A 16,138-nucleotide genomic window follows, 5' to 3' on the forward strand; every position below is an offset into this window, starting at 1 on the left:
AGTGGCCTGGTGCAGAGGCCAAGCCCAGAGCAAATGGAGGCCTCTGGACACAGGCCTAGGGTGTTGCTATGCTCTGACTCGAGAGACTGACTCCTGTCCCCTCACCACTGCATCTGTCTGGCAAGTTATTCTTTCCTTTGCGATCTTTGGCATTAACTTTTTCCTGGATGGGTGGTTTCCCTGGAGCTACAGTCAATGAGAATTTTGTTGCAAGAAGCAATGCAGCCATTAGGCCTAGCACCGGCACTTTGATAACCTGGCAGACGCTGGATATATTGTTTTGGACTGGGCTGCCTTTTAAAAAATGGAAATAAACAGGCCTTATACAGTTTGCATGATAAAAAGCAGTGCCCTTTTGCTGCTTTTAAATCCAGTACTACTTTTCTCTTTACATGTTACTGAATATTTTTGATAATTTACCTGCATCAAAAATGCTTACATTCCATCATCTGCCACTGAAAACATGAACTGCTGCTAACCCTTTCCTCCTTCAAATTACTATTTTAACCATAGATTTCGACACTGCTAAAAATGCCCATAAATGCAAAGTTGGTATACATTCACTCATATTACTGCTCATAGGGACACCACTATTGCCATTCTGGGTTGTTGTTTTTTTGCACAATTACGCTTTCTAGTTAAGGGAGAAAATACTTTTATAAATGTCTGTATTTGAAGTTCATCTTGATTAAAATATAAGCTTACATTATGCCCAATGCAGAAATGGATGAAAACAAGGCTTATTACATAATATGATTCTCAGCCCTTACCTGAATCTTCAGTGATACCTAAACATTTTAGTGGGATATGAGTTTGTTTTTCAAAATGGAGAGAATCCCACATAGTGTATTTAGAGAAATAAGCATATTTCTTTAAGTGTCAGCCTTTCACATTTAAAATTTTGCTTCAAAAAAGGATTTAGCAATATGAAAAATAGCAAAAGTGTTTATGTTAGGGGTTTTTTTATTGTTTATTTCTGTTGCATTTGCTTTTAGGACATTCTGAGATAGCTCTCTCTAATCCTGCCTGGCAGTCCTATTCCTCCAGACACAACGGACTCTATCTTTTTTCTTCTATGTCAGTATCCCCTTCTAAAAGCTGAACCCTTTAGAATGGCTATTTTCTTCCATCACATTCACAACTGAGGTTACAGACTTTCTTTGGCCCAGCCTGGCCTGACCTTTTGCAGTTAGTCTGACCTCTTCTTCAGGCTGACTTGTGGTGTGTAGACTACTTAATGATAATGGGATGCAATACAACTACTTGTTACAATTTGTCACGACAGCTTAACAACAAATTAGGATGGTTAACATATTATCTGGTCTGTGATAGTAAGTGCTAACATTAAGATTGCCTCACTTCAATTTAACTCACTCAGTTCTTGCTGGAAACAGCCTCTGAGGGCTGACAAGGCGTGCAAGTGGGAAGAAAGCCATTTAGAAGATGTGGCTTTTATGAAGAACAGGCAGGAGGAACCTGATAAGAGTGCTTCAGGGCACATTGTCTGGGAACTTTCTAGACACGTTCTTTTATCCGTAATAGAAGATGCACCGTACCTATCTCTGATTCAAGGGGGAGAAGACTCATTTTGAGGCTGTAGAATGTATTTATTATTCCAAGACAATTTAACCACAAGCACTGAATTACCCAAAGCCATAAATAACTCTGGCCACAAAATAATTTTTTTCTGTGACAAAAAGCTATGATTGAGGCCCATGTGTCACAGACAGGGCAGGTATGGGCAAGGGTACAATATTAGAATGTGTAGTTTTACAAGTAACAAAAGCAGGGAAACAAAATTGTTTTCAGTTGTTTGGTTTGCCTGTGCCATTCCTTGTTTTACCTGGTGAGAACTCAGCCTTTCTTAGTATCTTTCACTCATTTCTTTCCTCTTGACCATGGCCTCTCAGGGAGCATTGCAATAAATGATATGTTTGTTACTGAGGGGGGGAGGAATTACACTGCATTATTTAGCAGAGACTTATTGTGCTAAGACCTATACAGTAAACAAAAAATTCCAGTTGGTTTATTGTAAATAATTTTATTAAGCACCCCCCCTCCAGAAGATGCGCACTGGCCCCACAACACCATCTTCACAGATGAGCTCTTGATGCTGTTACCAAAATAATATCTTTTTAGGTTGATTCATGACAGAGTACTTGGATTCAACTATTATGGTTTTCATGTACATTTTTGAAACTTGTCTTTTGTTTATTTTGATATTCATTATTTCCTAAACGGCTTTTAATGTAATACTTTCAAAGGAAGTTCTAGAGATTTTTGGAGGCTATGGCAATAGCTGATCATAGTTCTTAAGAACATATGTGGGAGGGGGGAATGGCTAAGCCAACTTGATATCACTACTGGACTTTGTTAGCTCTATTGTATGCAAAACTCAGTGCAACCTAGAATGTACCTATATGTTTTGTAAAATCAATTTTTGAAAAAAGAAGTAGGTAGAAACATGTACTACCTTGTTTTTCTTTTATGGGATTTCCAATTAAAAAAAACAAGACAATAATATGATATCACTCTTTCCCAGTGAAGATTTTAATGGTGAATATTTTAACCCAGTTCTTGAAATTATGAGAATTTGTTCAAAAAACAAATTGACTAGAAACCAAAGGAATTTTAACTTTGTCAAGCAAAATAATTGATATGACTGGATGTTAAAAGGAAGTTTGGGGTAATCCTTCTTAACAAGGGAGTTTTTTGTTTTTTTGTTTTGCTAAGCACTGGTTATAGTATTCTGTTTGATATATGTATAAAACATTTTGGCCATAGGTATTGATCCCTACCAGAAGCCAAAGTTAATTTGTACCCAATTTGATAGAATGATTTGTGCAGGAAATACTTCTCTCACCTAATAGGGGAGGGGGATTAAATTTATTGATGTGCGTAGAGGTTGTGCAGAGCATGGTTTAACTAATTTTCATGATATGTAAAGATTACAAATGAGGACTTCAGATCATTTACTCTGAACATGCTCCACTGGAAGTAAATGGTCAGGCTTTTTAACGTTGTAGTGTATTTTTTAACAATGTAGTGTATATATCTTAATATCATTCATTTAATTCACTTAATATCATTAATTCACTTAATATCATTCATTCATTTATATAAAAAAAACATGGGAAAAGGCCTGCTAACCAGATAACTGACTGGATGTTATATAGTTTGCAAAGTCCATGGCACAGACTGTCTGAGCAATCACTTTCACTAAACAAAGGTAAGCAAACTTTGTGCAGCTCCAATTGTTTTCTCCCTACTGCATGTATTCTTGATCTATCCAATGGAAATTCAAGCAGCATTCTCAGAATTTCAAGCTGCTTTTCCTCCTAGGTTATGCCAGGGTTTTTTGTTCATTTCAACAGTAAGCCATTTTTAGAACTTCAGTTTAAATTACTAACAGAGTCTTTGCACTGCAAAAATAATTTTCATCAATAATAAAATGTAAACTATCCATGGAATTCAGCCAGGCTAATTATAAAGCCTGATGTGTCTCAAGTCAATCCTATTGTACTAACTAGGCCCAAGTAGCGAGATATGTTGTATTCGTGCTCACAGTATAATTTGGTAGTTTTAAATGGAGTATTTGAAGGCAAGCCACCAGCCTCTGTTGTGAAATTACACAGTCATAACTCTCTTGGCAAAAAAGTCTTTAAAATTTATTATCCGGGCATTAATATCTCACTTTACTGTTTCTCACATAAGATACTTGAAATATGAAATGTATGTAAAATCTTTTCTATCATTATAATTGTATTCCCTTTTACAGTATTGCAATTAATACCTAACACATGATCAAATCAGTTCTCTCTCTCTCTCTCTCTCTCCCCCTCCTCTCCCCCCATGCACAACTTTGTAAGTGCTGCTTTTCCCTGAAAGATCATATTTATATAATTCCATTCAGGTAAAAACTGCTGGGCACCAAGGTAAATTAATAAAGCCATTGGACTATGCATAACTGTCAGAAGGGAGGAATCATAAAATACAATGGTTCATTCCCTTTTTAATGTTGGATGCTTTTAGATTTCCTCTGCCTACATAAAGTCTTATGGCTCAGGAGGGCTTGCTTATATTTCCACAAGGAGTCTAAGGGGGTTACCGCACTTTGTATTCCCAGCAATGTATTAAGAGTTTGAAAATGTTATAAAAAACATCGCTTTAAAAGGGTTTTTAGATACCACGGCTTATAAATGGTTGGAAGACGTCTTCACAGCGAAAGGGGCCAAACAAAGTGCGAACAGTATTTTTTATAACGTTTTCAAACTCTTAATACATCGGTGGGAATACATAGAAAGTGCGAACAGTATTTTTTATAACATTTTCAAACGCTTAATAGAGCGCTGGGCATACAAGTGCGGTAACCCCCAGATTCTCTTTTCCCTGCACATCTACCTTTCCATTAACTTCCCTGGAAGAGCTGGTGGCTCAGAGTCAGATGGGCAGAGTACTAGTTTAATAACTTCAAACTTGAAGAGGGATGCAGGTTGATGTCATTTTTTTTAAAAAAAACAAACCATTTCGTATAATACAATTATATTTCTTATAATATTTCTTATAATACAATTGCCTTTGTCCATCTTCTGATATTACACGACGATCTCTGTAGGTTTGGTTCGGTTATTTCCCTGCCGTTCTTGTTTACTGTTTACAGTTCTGTTATCCAATTGAGTAGGGGCCTATTGGTGTGCAAATAAAAGCCAGTGTTCCCCCCCCCCCCTCCAAAAACTCAACCTTGGGATCTCGTGTTATTATTTCGTAGTGAAACCTTTTCGTCTACGCCAGCCCTGGAAACAGGGCACAGCGACACACACACACTTTTGTTTAAGAAACTGCACAAGAGTGCTTTGACATGCGCTGATCTCAGGGTCTCTGACCTGTCTGGAACGGCATACTTTAGTGCGGCACCCCCCCCCCTCCGGCTCTTCCCCGGCTGATTGGCTACTTTGCAATGAATGGGGACGTAGCTGCCCCCTCCCACCCTTCTCTCCTGGTGTTTCATGCAGCCGCCAGGCGGAAGCGAAGAGCCGCGCTTCCCACGGGTTCCGACAGAGCGATGGGGCGGGGAGGTGGGGAATGCAAAGGCAGCTGGAGTGGGTGGTGGGGAAGGGAAGCCGCCGCGGCCCGGGCCAATCGGAGCGGGGTGGAAAGAGGCCAAGTGCACAGTTCAGCGCCTGCCTCGCCAGCTCATTCTGCAGAACCAGGCTCGGGAGGGGGGGGGGGAAGGAAAGGAAGGGAGGAAGAGGCAGCAGCAGCAGCAACAGCGGCAGCACACACGTTCAGAGAGACCAGCCCCGCTCGAGAGAGAGAGAGGAGAAAAAAAAGGGCTCAGCCTTTCCTGGACCGCGTTCAAGTCAGCCACAACCTACTCTGCAGCCTCGCAACTCAAAGAGGAAGGAAGATTGGAAAAGAGAGGAGGAGGAGGCGGGGGCCGCTCACTGCCTGCCTGCAGACTTTTTTTTTGGGGGGGGGGGTCTTTGCTACTCTCGCCCCAACGTCCTCTAGCCAAGATTTTTTTTTCTCTTTGCCTTAAAAAAAAACCCAGCCTGAGCAAAAAAATTTTTTTCCCCCGTTCTTCATTTGTATATATAAACATCTATACGTAAAAAAAGACAGAAGGGTTACTCTTGGAAATTAAAAAACAAAACCCAAAAGGCGTCCTTGAGAAAAGCAATAAATTTGGTAACAGAAATGTGAAGCCAACGGTCCCGTATTGTGTTACAGAATTCAGGATCCCATAGATTTTAATGCAATACAGTACAATGGTATGTGGCACTGAAAACGATCCGGGTTTCTTTCTTTCTTTCTTTCTTTCTTTCTTTCTTTCTTTCTTTCTTTCTTTCTTTCTTTCTTTCTTTCTTTCTTTCTTTCTTTCTTTCTTTCTTTCTTTCTTTCTTTCTTTCTTTCTTTCTTAAACTTGCTTGTTGGTTGTTTTCTCCCCCCTCCAGTTTTTGTCTTTGGTTTACAAAGTGGATGCCGCCTGTGCCCCCTGTTGATGCTATCATTTCAGATGTTACAGGATGAGCTACAAATGGTGGATTGTTTCTATTTTGTTTTTCGGTTCTTTTGGCAGCTTTGATATGTGGGTCGCATTTTTATTGCCAGGAAACAGTTGACGGAGTGTGCGTCCAAAAGTGCTGAACTTGGTGCATTTCCTGCTTCCCTCCCCCTCCCCCTTTCTCTCTGTCTGGCAGCTATCAGTGAAACGCTGGACAAGGTCAATATAAAAGGCTGGCTGATTCGTTTGCACCTCTGGCTTTGTTTTTCCGCCCTGCCCTGCGCGCGGCTGCTGCCGATGGGTCTCTCGCTCTTTCTGCTCAGCTGTTGTTAGCGATTGTTCTGATAACTTGGGCGTGTTTTCTCAGTCCGTGAAAACTTGGAATGGTTTCTTGCAGTTTTGGGGAAATGTTGTGCTTTGTTCTCTACGCCTAGCTAATCTCTGCCAGGACCTCTCTGACAATGTTTGCCACGCTATACTAAAGGATGGAGTGTTTATTTTGCATCCCTCTTCTCTCTCGCTCTCTAGAGCTGCTTGCGCATTTTGTGGCTGGCTTATTGTTTCCACTTCCCTTCCTCCCAGTCTTTCCTATTTTGCTGGGAGATGATACAGTTTCTTTCCGGGCTTTCGTCCCTGTTCCCCGGATAGATGTATGCGTCTCCTCTCCCCACTTGTCCCCTCTTCGCCTGGGTGTCTGTCTGGGCCGCATTTTAGCGCACAATGTCCCATCCATTAAACTGTGGTTGAATGCGGAGTGTGCGGGGACTTGGCAGCTCTGGGGCTGAAGGGGGCGGGGAAGCCAGTTCGACTTTGACACAAGATGCCGATGTGGCGTGATCTGAATTATTATTAGGGCTGCGAACATGGCCATCGCCGCCGCCTCCTGCAGCAGGAAAGGGCTGCCATTGAACTTGAGACGGGACAGACAAGATCACCAAGCCTCCCCCCCCCTTTCAGTACAGTAGCTGGCAGAGAAAAGGCGCCAAAACCCAGACGATTAACTCTTTCTTGGAAATGATCCTGATCCCATTAAACTTAATCACAGGCATAAAAGTAAACTTTTGAACTACGATTCGAAACTACCTTTATTTTTTTGTAAATCCTGCATTTTAAAGAAAAAACTCTATAAACTGTCAGCAGCTGGGATTGATTCTTCAAGTGGTTTTGGATTAATACATTTGTGTTTTTGTGTAGCCTTTGCTGTATTTGGTGAGAGTGAGGGCTGAATGAACGTGACCTTTATGCAGTCAGGGTGACGACTTCAAAGATGTGTAACATAAGACGATGTGGTTTACAGTATTACATTTGAGGTCTGATGTTTGCATTTTCTGGTCTGCAAAATGGAGAAAGCTTGGTTATTAGAGACACCATCAAACCATATGTGGACAGAGGTCAAACACACACACACTGTGAGAAAGATATGTGTGCACCCTAGACGTTTATGAAGCTGAGCACTGCGAAATATGCCTGCATTGTATGCACATTTCTTCACTGTCTAAAAAAAGTATTTTAGAGGAGAGAATAGCAATTATTTATAACTGTATAATTCTAAGTAGGAATACAGCTTTGCTCAGTTTTTAAAATATAGAAATAGATACATCGGCATCTTGTGTCTGATGTACATGTAGAAAACTTAACAATTCCATTTATTTTATGAGTTCAACCTAAATAACATTTTCCTTCAAGACCTTTTTGTTGAACAAGTGAGTGTGAGTACAGTAGCACATACAAGCATAAGGGAATCCCCCCCAAAGGATCAGTAGTACAGTATAGAACTCCACTTTTATTTTACAGTTCAACAGGATTTCCCAAGGAATGTTTTCTGTATTTGCGCTTTAGATTTATGATTGTCTTTTTACTGAAATGTAGGAAAGTAAAACTCAAAACATTTCTAAATGTACTTAAGCACACTTTACTTTCTGCGCATATTTGTATATTTAGGCATACTAAAAAATAGGCTGATGGACATTATTTGTATATGAAACTGTTAAAAGTCAGAAAGATTATTTAACAGAGAAAGCTTTTAGAACAGAAATAAAAGTTGTGAAGGGATATACCAAGATTTTTTCAAAAGGTATCATACATGTGAATGGCATACCGGTATAATAGTTTACTGGAAGAAGCTTAGAATTTGCCGCATGTATTGAAGTGAAGTATGGAGGAAAACCCTCCCATCTTTATGCAATAGGACATGGTAAGATTAGACATATCCTCTTGGCTTTAGAGGCATAAAACAGTGCTGTTCTAACTAAACTAGAGCTGTCTCACACAATGGGCATTATTTAAACTCCCATATCATCAGAAATCTAGATGCAGGCCTTTCCCTTTAGACTGTCACTGTCCTCTTGGAAATATAATTGCCCAAGTACTTTGGAATGTGTATGCAAAGTTCTGCACTAAGGCAGAAAGAATAATCATTTGTTTCTGAGTTCTACAGAACGAAACACTGAATCGTCATCTATGGAGAATTGCTGGGGGGGGGGATGTGTCACTCGTCTGGCCTTTCGGGGTTTCTAGTTTTTCATTAATCATACAGTTGAGCTGGCTAACCTCCTGTGTTGCACTGAAATCAGTGCTGCTTGCTTGGTGAGTTTCAGACTGTACATGTGCATGAAATCTAGCCAGACAAATTTGCATGCTATGCTTTTAATAACTGTGTGCATGTCAGCAGTAATAATATTAATGTATTTTCTTAATTAAATTGTGCCCCCACAAAATACAAAAAAAGATATATTAGGATATGGGGAGTGTTAATGAATAGCAAGTAAGCATGTATTCTTTGATGTATAGACAAATAGATACAAGGGGGCATATGTGCTATGTAAAATGGGTCACTTTTGTTGTAGGAATGTCTTTAGATGAGATCTCGTTAAATGCAAACAAATTTTGGATGGTACATAAATGTCTAATCCGTAGAAAGCCTCTGGAAAAGTGGAAGAGTTCCACTGTGGTGCTGGCATGGCAGGCTTTTTGTTGGGTTCTTTCCATTGCGTATTCTGTGTCTTCCAATGCTTGGGATGAGAGTATATATTTCAAAAATACTATTTATGTACAAAAACGAGAGCAATCCCTATCTAACACTGAGGGCTAGTTTCGCATACACAGCATCTACAATTAAAGTTTACCTTAGATTGCAGACTTTGAACTACAAGTTTCTAAGTTATGTCACTGTGAATCAAACATTTACTGCAGGCATCAGTGCAGTGGGTATAAAATGAAATCATGCCTGGAAACCAACAACATACACATATGCATAAACAAATGTATATAAAAAATGAATTCATTGACAGTTGTTAAATTAGTTTCAGCATAGACATTACAAGTGTGCGTATGGCCTCTCTGAACAAAGAAACATTTTTTGTTTTCCTGAGGTCTAGCTTTTTTCATGTTTCTTTTGAAGCATTATTTCTCACACAAAATCTACCAAGTGTAAATTCTGCCAGAGACAGTTTATAGTAAAATATATTTCAAGTGGACATTTGGCTTTGGCATGTGTGCATTATTATCTGTTTATACTTCTGTATTCTCTTTAAGTAATTACAGTGCTTTAATGTCCTCAGGAGAAACTTCCTAGAGTTGGCGGATGTTGTCAGCATGCAGTTATTATGCTTGGATTATTAAAGATGGGCATTTATTTAGATGAATCACAAAACAATTTCCACTCCCTTTCAAAGGATGTCTTTATGGCATGGGTTTGGTTACTCTTGGCTTTGAATCTTGTTCCTGGAAAAGCATGTAGTTACTGAGGTATTTATTAAGCTAGCAGTGCTAGGTTGTTTGTGTGTCAATGAGTGAAAGGCAGGCCAGGATGGGCCTTGTGTCTGTAGGGCACCTAAGGACAGAGCCATGGCATGCTTTTCATCCCCTCCCCCAGCACCAGTGGGCTCTATTGTCTTCTTTATTTTCTATTATTGAAAATGTGAGCATGTGTTTGCATGTGTGTGCGCATGTGCAAGAAAATATGCTCCCCTAAATGACTCTGCCCATTATTTTACTGTTATTAAAACCAGCATCATACCATCATGGTAACTCCTTTGAGCAGTGTACTAGAACAGCTGTTAGCAGTAACAAGAATTAACACTGTTGAACTAATTGTAAAGGGGCAGGGGATCCACATTATTCTTGTTTCTGCATTATGCATGTGTAAAGCAGGGGGCTGGGGTGTCATTTTTACAGAAGCAAAAATTTGTAGGTGAGGCTGGGGTAGCCCTGGCCTCCCTTCTTACAGCACTTGAAACATTTTCCCCAAACCCAGCTCCAATACCAGAAGCGAGCCAGATTGGAAGGAAAATGCAGCAATGAAGTTCACCATGATAATGGCAAACACCAGTTACAATAAAAGTCTCTTTTTATGTAGTCATTAAAACATGTATATTTTGCCATTCCCTTTATGGATCAAGATGACTTACATTTTGTTCCATTAGAGCCATAAGCATCAAATAAACCATTTACATAAACACTTTATAGAAAAACCCACGTCTGTAGCTCAAATCCCACTAAATGCCCTTTCAAACCTTTCTGTATAAGATACCCAATATGGCTTACAATCAAAAAATAAAAACATTAAAAATACCTTGATGTCCTTTCTAAAGACCACTGAAGAGTATTCCTGCCCCTTATTCAATAAAGTATGGGCCACTACTGAAAAGGAATGGGTTCCAGTAGATGCCAAGAAAGCAACCCTTGATGGGGACACACACAGAAGATGACCATTAGCAGAACAAATGGTGTATAGGAACATGTGGAGAAAGATGGATCTTCAGATATGTGCGTCTCAGGACATAAAGGCCTTAAAGGTTATAACCAGCATCTTGAGTTGAACTCAGGAATAAAATGGAAGCCAATGTAGTTGTTTAAATAGGCAAGATGTTTCTGCTGGTTGACAGTAACCAAAGCTGCTGCATTTTGAAGCAGGCTGCAAGTTTCTACGTTGTCTTCAGGGCAACCCCATATCGAACAATTTATAATAGTCCAACCATGAAGTTACAAAACATAGATCAGTATGGCCAGATTGGCTGAGTCTAAGAAGAGAGACTAAATACAGCTGACAGAAGGCACTTTTGACTACTAAACCAACCTACTTTTCAAACACCAAGACTGGGTTCATAATCTAAGCTTTTAACCTGCTCTGTAACTCCCCTTCATCTAAAAGAGGTAGGTCCGTCAGCTCCACAGTGTCAGCCTTCCTGACCAGCACCACACCTATCTTGTCCGGATGCAGTGTCAGCTTGCCTTTTCTTATGATTCCAACTACTTTGCATCAGTCACATTATACTGGTGGTGGTTGTGGAAGGTGCTGTCAAGTTGCAGTCATCTTATGGTGACCCTGTAGGGTTTTCAAGTCAACAGACGTTCAGAGGTGGTTTGTCATTGCCTGCCTGCATCGTGACCCTGGACTTCCTTAGTGGTCTCCCATCCAAGTACTAACCAGGGCTGACCCTGCTTAGCTTCTGAGATCTGACAAGATCACGCTAGCCTGGGCTGTCCAGGTAAGGGTCACATTGCACCTACATTAATATAAAACATTGCACTGGCTGCACAGCTAGTTTTGATCCTTTCTTAGGGCTGGGAACATGCTATAACTGAATTGGAAATGGCACTGAAAATGGCATTTTCTCATCCCTTCCTAGCCTATAGAACTACTTACAACGTGAAAACTGAATGTGAAACAGTGAATATCCAAGCCCCACATTCCTGGTGACCATTAGGTGAGTGTGTGAAGACTCACAATATGGAGATCCATGTGGTAGGTTAGGGATCAGTCAACATAAAAGGCCATCTTTAAAAGCACCACAGTGGTGACTAATTTGTGCCCTAGGTCTCACATTGCCACTAAAGAAAAGACGTCAGAACCAAACACCAGTGAAAGAGGAACAGCGCTCAACAATTTTTTCTTCTTTTATCTGATTGTGCATAAACTTGGAATCCTGGCCTGGATGGCCCAGGCCAGCTTGATCTCATCAGATCTCAGAAGCTAAGCAGGGTCAGCCCTGGTTAGTACTTGGATGGGAGACTACCAAGGAATACCAGGGTCATTATGCAGGGGAAGGCAATGGCAAACTGGCAAACCACCTCTGGTTAGCCTCTTGCCTTGAAAACCCTACTGGATTGCCATAAGTCAGCTGTGACTTGATTGTATTTTACACACACGTAAACTTTGAGGGAGACTGTATAATGATTGTGCATAATATGCCATGTCTTTATCACAAGTGGTACATGGTTACCCTTGGTCATCGATATGATCTGCCATCTACCAACACAACCAAAGAGATAATTTAAGAATAACTAGTACTTAGCATTTATTTTTAGACCATTTATAGCACTCCATAGACATTCTCAGAAATTCTTACACTAACACAATAAACTAGTTCAGTAGCGTTATCCCCATTCAGACATGGAAGGCTAATGCTGACAGCAGTTGGTTGAGAGTTCGTGAACAAGGAAAAACCGGCATCTGTGAGCTTGTGCAGCAGCATTCTGAGCATCTTGTGATTTCAGAAGTGTATACCAGATTGTTGTTTAGCCACTGCACTACACCAACCCTCATTTATTTTCTTCTTCCTGCAGGCATTAATTTATCATACATCAGATTAAATGCAGATGTGTGAAGGTTTTGATCACCCTGACATTTTTTAAAAGCTGTCTTTGTACACATATGCCTTTTTTAATGACCCAAGGTAATACTGGCTTTAGCCCTGAACTTGTTCTCCTTCTTTCTTCCTCTCCCTTTGGCTTTAGTGCTGATAAGCATGTCTTACTTGATTGCTCTTAGTGTAAATGGTGAAAAAGGTATATTTCCAGCAGTAATAAGGATTCTGATAATTATGCTAAGAGTTTTATAATATGGGCAACTCCCAGAAGCAACACTTCTATAGTAAATGGCTGGAAGGATTTTGTTAAACAGCGTGGAAGGGGTTAATATTAGTCTCACAATGAGGCCTGTAATAATGCCCTACGCAAGAGTCCAGTGCTGAAAGAAGTGTGCTCAAGGGCATTAGTAAATTTGTGCTGAGGAGAATCTAAGAATTCATAGAATGCTTATTCACAGGAAAATTCCAGTCTTTAAAACTAGAATTGTCAATTTTTATCCAAATGCCTAGAAAAAGATACGTGCGAGGCATTTTCTGGCAATGGTTAAAAAAAGAGTTGTGTGCCGTTGATCCTGAAATATAGCCTAACTCTCTGGCTTATGCTAATGTGTTTTTATCACTTGTAAAATGCTTCTTAACAGGCAGAAAATATGCAATTTAAACCATGGTTATACAGTTTGGAAGTGCACCTTGAAGTGGGTGAACTCTGAAGGGTTAATATGTTGAACCCAGCTATTTGCTTGACATTACCTGCTTTGTGTACGCCCCCTCCTTCACTTCCTCCCCCTTGCTCTGGCTTGTAAATTTATGGGAATTGCAGCTGGTCGACTTGGCAAGCTCCCCTCATTAAGAGCCCCTTTTGAGATCGGGCTGTGTTTGAGTATTTCCCTAATGAGGACAGGACGGGGTTAAAAAGTGACCATTTCATGGTTGACTTGAACCTGCCTGATTCTCTTAATATGCCGTTGCGAGACGCCTGACGTGAATAAACCCCACTTCGGAAAGGGAAAAAGTCACTGGCCCCTCCAGGACAGCTTGTGGGGAAGGAAGGGGGATCTAAGGAGGCGTCCAAAAGTTGACCTGCGGCAGGCAAACCGCAAAGCTGGGAAGCGACCCTGCCCGCGCGCTCCCAGGGCCTCTGTTGGTGCTCGCGCTGCAGCACGTGGGTCCCTCCGGGCAAAGTTTGGAGCGCGGGGGTTGGTCTGGGAACCGGCGCCCCCCCCCCCAAGCTGCCGCAATGTCCTGGTGCAAAGAGGAAGACGTTGCAAAAGGATGGCCAGTTGGCACCCTTCTCAGACGGGCGCGCACGGTTTTGCTCCCCCTCCTTTGCAACCTCTTTTGAAGGCTTTGGAGACTGGGCGCGTGTAGAGATATTCTCAACAAAAATAATAATATTTTTTCCTGCACCGTGAGAACAGGAGTTGTTGTTGGTGGGTACTGGGGGGGGAGGGGGGCTGGGTGCGTTTTTACTTCGCTGCATTCCTGAAGTCTTTAAAACAAGCGCGCGCGCGAACTCCTTCCTTTTAAAAAAAGAAAGTCGCGCGCGCGCACTCCTTCCTGGCACGAGCTGGCTGGCGAGATTGAAAGCAGACTGCTAGTGTGTTGCTACTGCGGGGTTTTTTCTTTCACTCTCCCCCCCCCCCCCTGCCGCCGCCGGCCGCTTCCCTGAGTTTTTCTCCTGCAGGATAAAAGGGAAAGCCCGCCTGGGAGGGACCCAACAGCCTCACCGGGAGCCCTATACGCGTACGAGCGAGCTCTCCACTGCCGGGCAAGGGATGGGGGCCACGTGTAAGAGCCTCCCCGCGAGGGAAGCGCCCCTCTCACGCACACACAGTCTTGTAAGAGGCCCGGCCCCATTTTCAGTGCTCCACATGCAGGCGACAGGAGAGCGGGGTTTGCAGACATTGCAAATGTATGCAAAGCCCCCTCCCCGCCTGCCTCTCTCCCCGCCTCATTGTGAGTTGGCTAATTAGCAGCGAACTGACAAAAGTTTCCCGCTTTGTAGCGTCTGCCAGATTCGGGGTCTACAAAGTGGGTTGTTGCCTTCCTCTCAGGTTCTTCTCGGCCCACTTCCCCTACCCTCGTTCCGCGAGGGGGTTTTGTACTGTACTTTGAAAAGGAGCAACGCAGGGTGGTTCCCCCTTTTCCCGCTCTTGGAGAACTTGTGCCACAACACTCGTGACCTCATACTGAATAGCAATCTAGATCCAGTTCAGTCCCCTAACGGTTAACTAGTGGAGAAGCTGGGTGTGTGTGTGTGTGCGCGTGTGCAAAAAACAGGCATGTTTGCAAAACGTACAGCCGAGGTCTTGTACTATACCAGATGATGATTAATAAAGAGAGAAGAGGGGAGGGGGGAGAGAAGGAATGTGTTTGCAGCAGCGGCCGGAGGAGGAGTGTAATAAGCGATGATTGTGTAATTAAATAATAAACCAGAATCCTGAAGTCTGATTTGGGGAAGAGAGCTTAAGGGGGGGGGGGAGAAAATCACGGTCTGTGCGCGCACACGCACACAATACCTCACCCGCCAATTCCCCCCTTGAACTTCCAGGTTTGCAGAAGGGAGTGCATAAAGGAGGGGGGAAGGGAGGGAAAGAGATCGCTTTGAATTTTCAAGAGATCATTTTTATTACAGTGGGCGTTTGGGAAGCAGGCTCTGAACATCCACAGGGAAAGGGGGTGGAGAGACCGAGAGAGAGAGAGAGAGAGAGAGAGGCACAGGCTGCTGCTGCGAGAGGAGCCCGGCGATTGCGCGCTGCTGCGAAGCGTTTTGCAGCCTTGGGGGACGCGCGCGCGCCCTCCCTCGCGGGCGCGCTAGCCTTGCAAAGTTTCGCCTGCCATCACACGCCGGGATTTTCCTGCTCCGCTGCTGCAGCCTTGAACTTTGGCAAAGCGGTTGACAGTACCGCGGTGTCTCGTCCCGCTCGCCGCTTTCTTCAAAAGCACTTTGCAGATCGAGGGGAGCAAGAAAGGCAACGCGAGGGAGGAAAAAGTCTCGGGTTTTCCCCCCCCTCTCTCTCCCCCCCTTAACTCCCTACATTGCATTCCAGCGCCCTCCAATTCCTCCACCCCCCCTTTCCCAACCCACTAGCAGCGACTGCAGCAGCAAGACCGAGCCTCCGAGAACAAGAGGGTTAAAAGTGTAGATTGGATTTCACCCCGGGAAATCTAGCGCTCGGAGTGAACTTGAATCTTGGGCTATTTAAGGAGGACTGGGGGGGTTTTGTTGCGAAGTTGTGGCGGTCCGAAGCGGAGGTCGCTCCCGGCTGGCTGCATCTTTTCGTTAGCCTCCGGTGCCTGTAAAATGAACAGATGAAATCGTTGCCCTTTTGATACTTTTCTCCCCGCAGAAGTGCGTTCTCGGAGCGAAGTCATGATGTATTCTCCCATCTGTCTCACTCAGGTACAGCCGCCTTTTTCTTCCAAACTTGCTATCGGGTTGCTGATGGGCCGGAATTGGTGGGACTGTTCAAAAGGACGTTGGGTTTTAGCGTTCGGGCTGTGCTTGCAATCGTTGCATGTGATTTTGTAGAAATCTGCTCGC

The 16,138-nt window shown here is 42.7% G+C and overlaps 1 protein-coding gene across 12 annotated transcripts in view; it reads left to right on the plus strand.

Moving 5' to 3' along the window:
• The window catches only part of LOC130492890 (nuclear factor 1 B-type), a 444,072-nt gene that overhangs the window by 120,501 nt on the left and 307,433 nt on the right, over window positions 1-16,138 (plus strand). For 5 of the 12 annotated variants that reach the window (XM_056866652.1, XM_056866641.1, XM_056866643.1 and 2 more), the window contains exon 1: window positions 15,885-15,997. The exons of 6 other annotated variants lie outside the window; for them this stretch is intronic. In XM_056866652.1, coding sequence (XP_056722630.1) covers window positions 15,968-15,997 — 30 coding nt within the window. In that variant the 5' untranslated portion in view covers window positions 15,885-15,967. Of the gene's footprint in view, window positions 1-5,693; window positions 5,772-15,884; window positions 15,998-16,138 lie in introns of those variants that run through there. One more of the 12 variants, XM_056866642.1, reaches the window with a different exon arrangement.

The sequence above is a fragment of the Euleptes europaea genome, unplaced genomic scaffold (assembly GCF_029931775.1).
Source record: "Euleptes europaea isolate rEulEur1 unplaced genomic scaffold, rEulEur1.hap1 H_1, whole genome shotgun sequence".
In the NCBI taxonomy this organism is placed as follows: Eukaryota; Metazoa; Chordata; class Lepidosauria; order Squamata; family Sphaerodactylidae; genus Euleptes; species Euleptes europaea.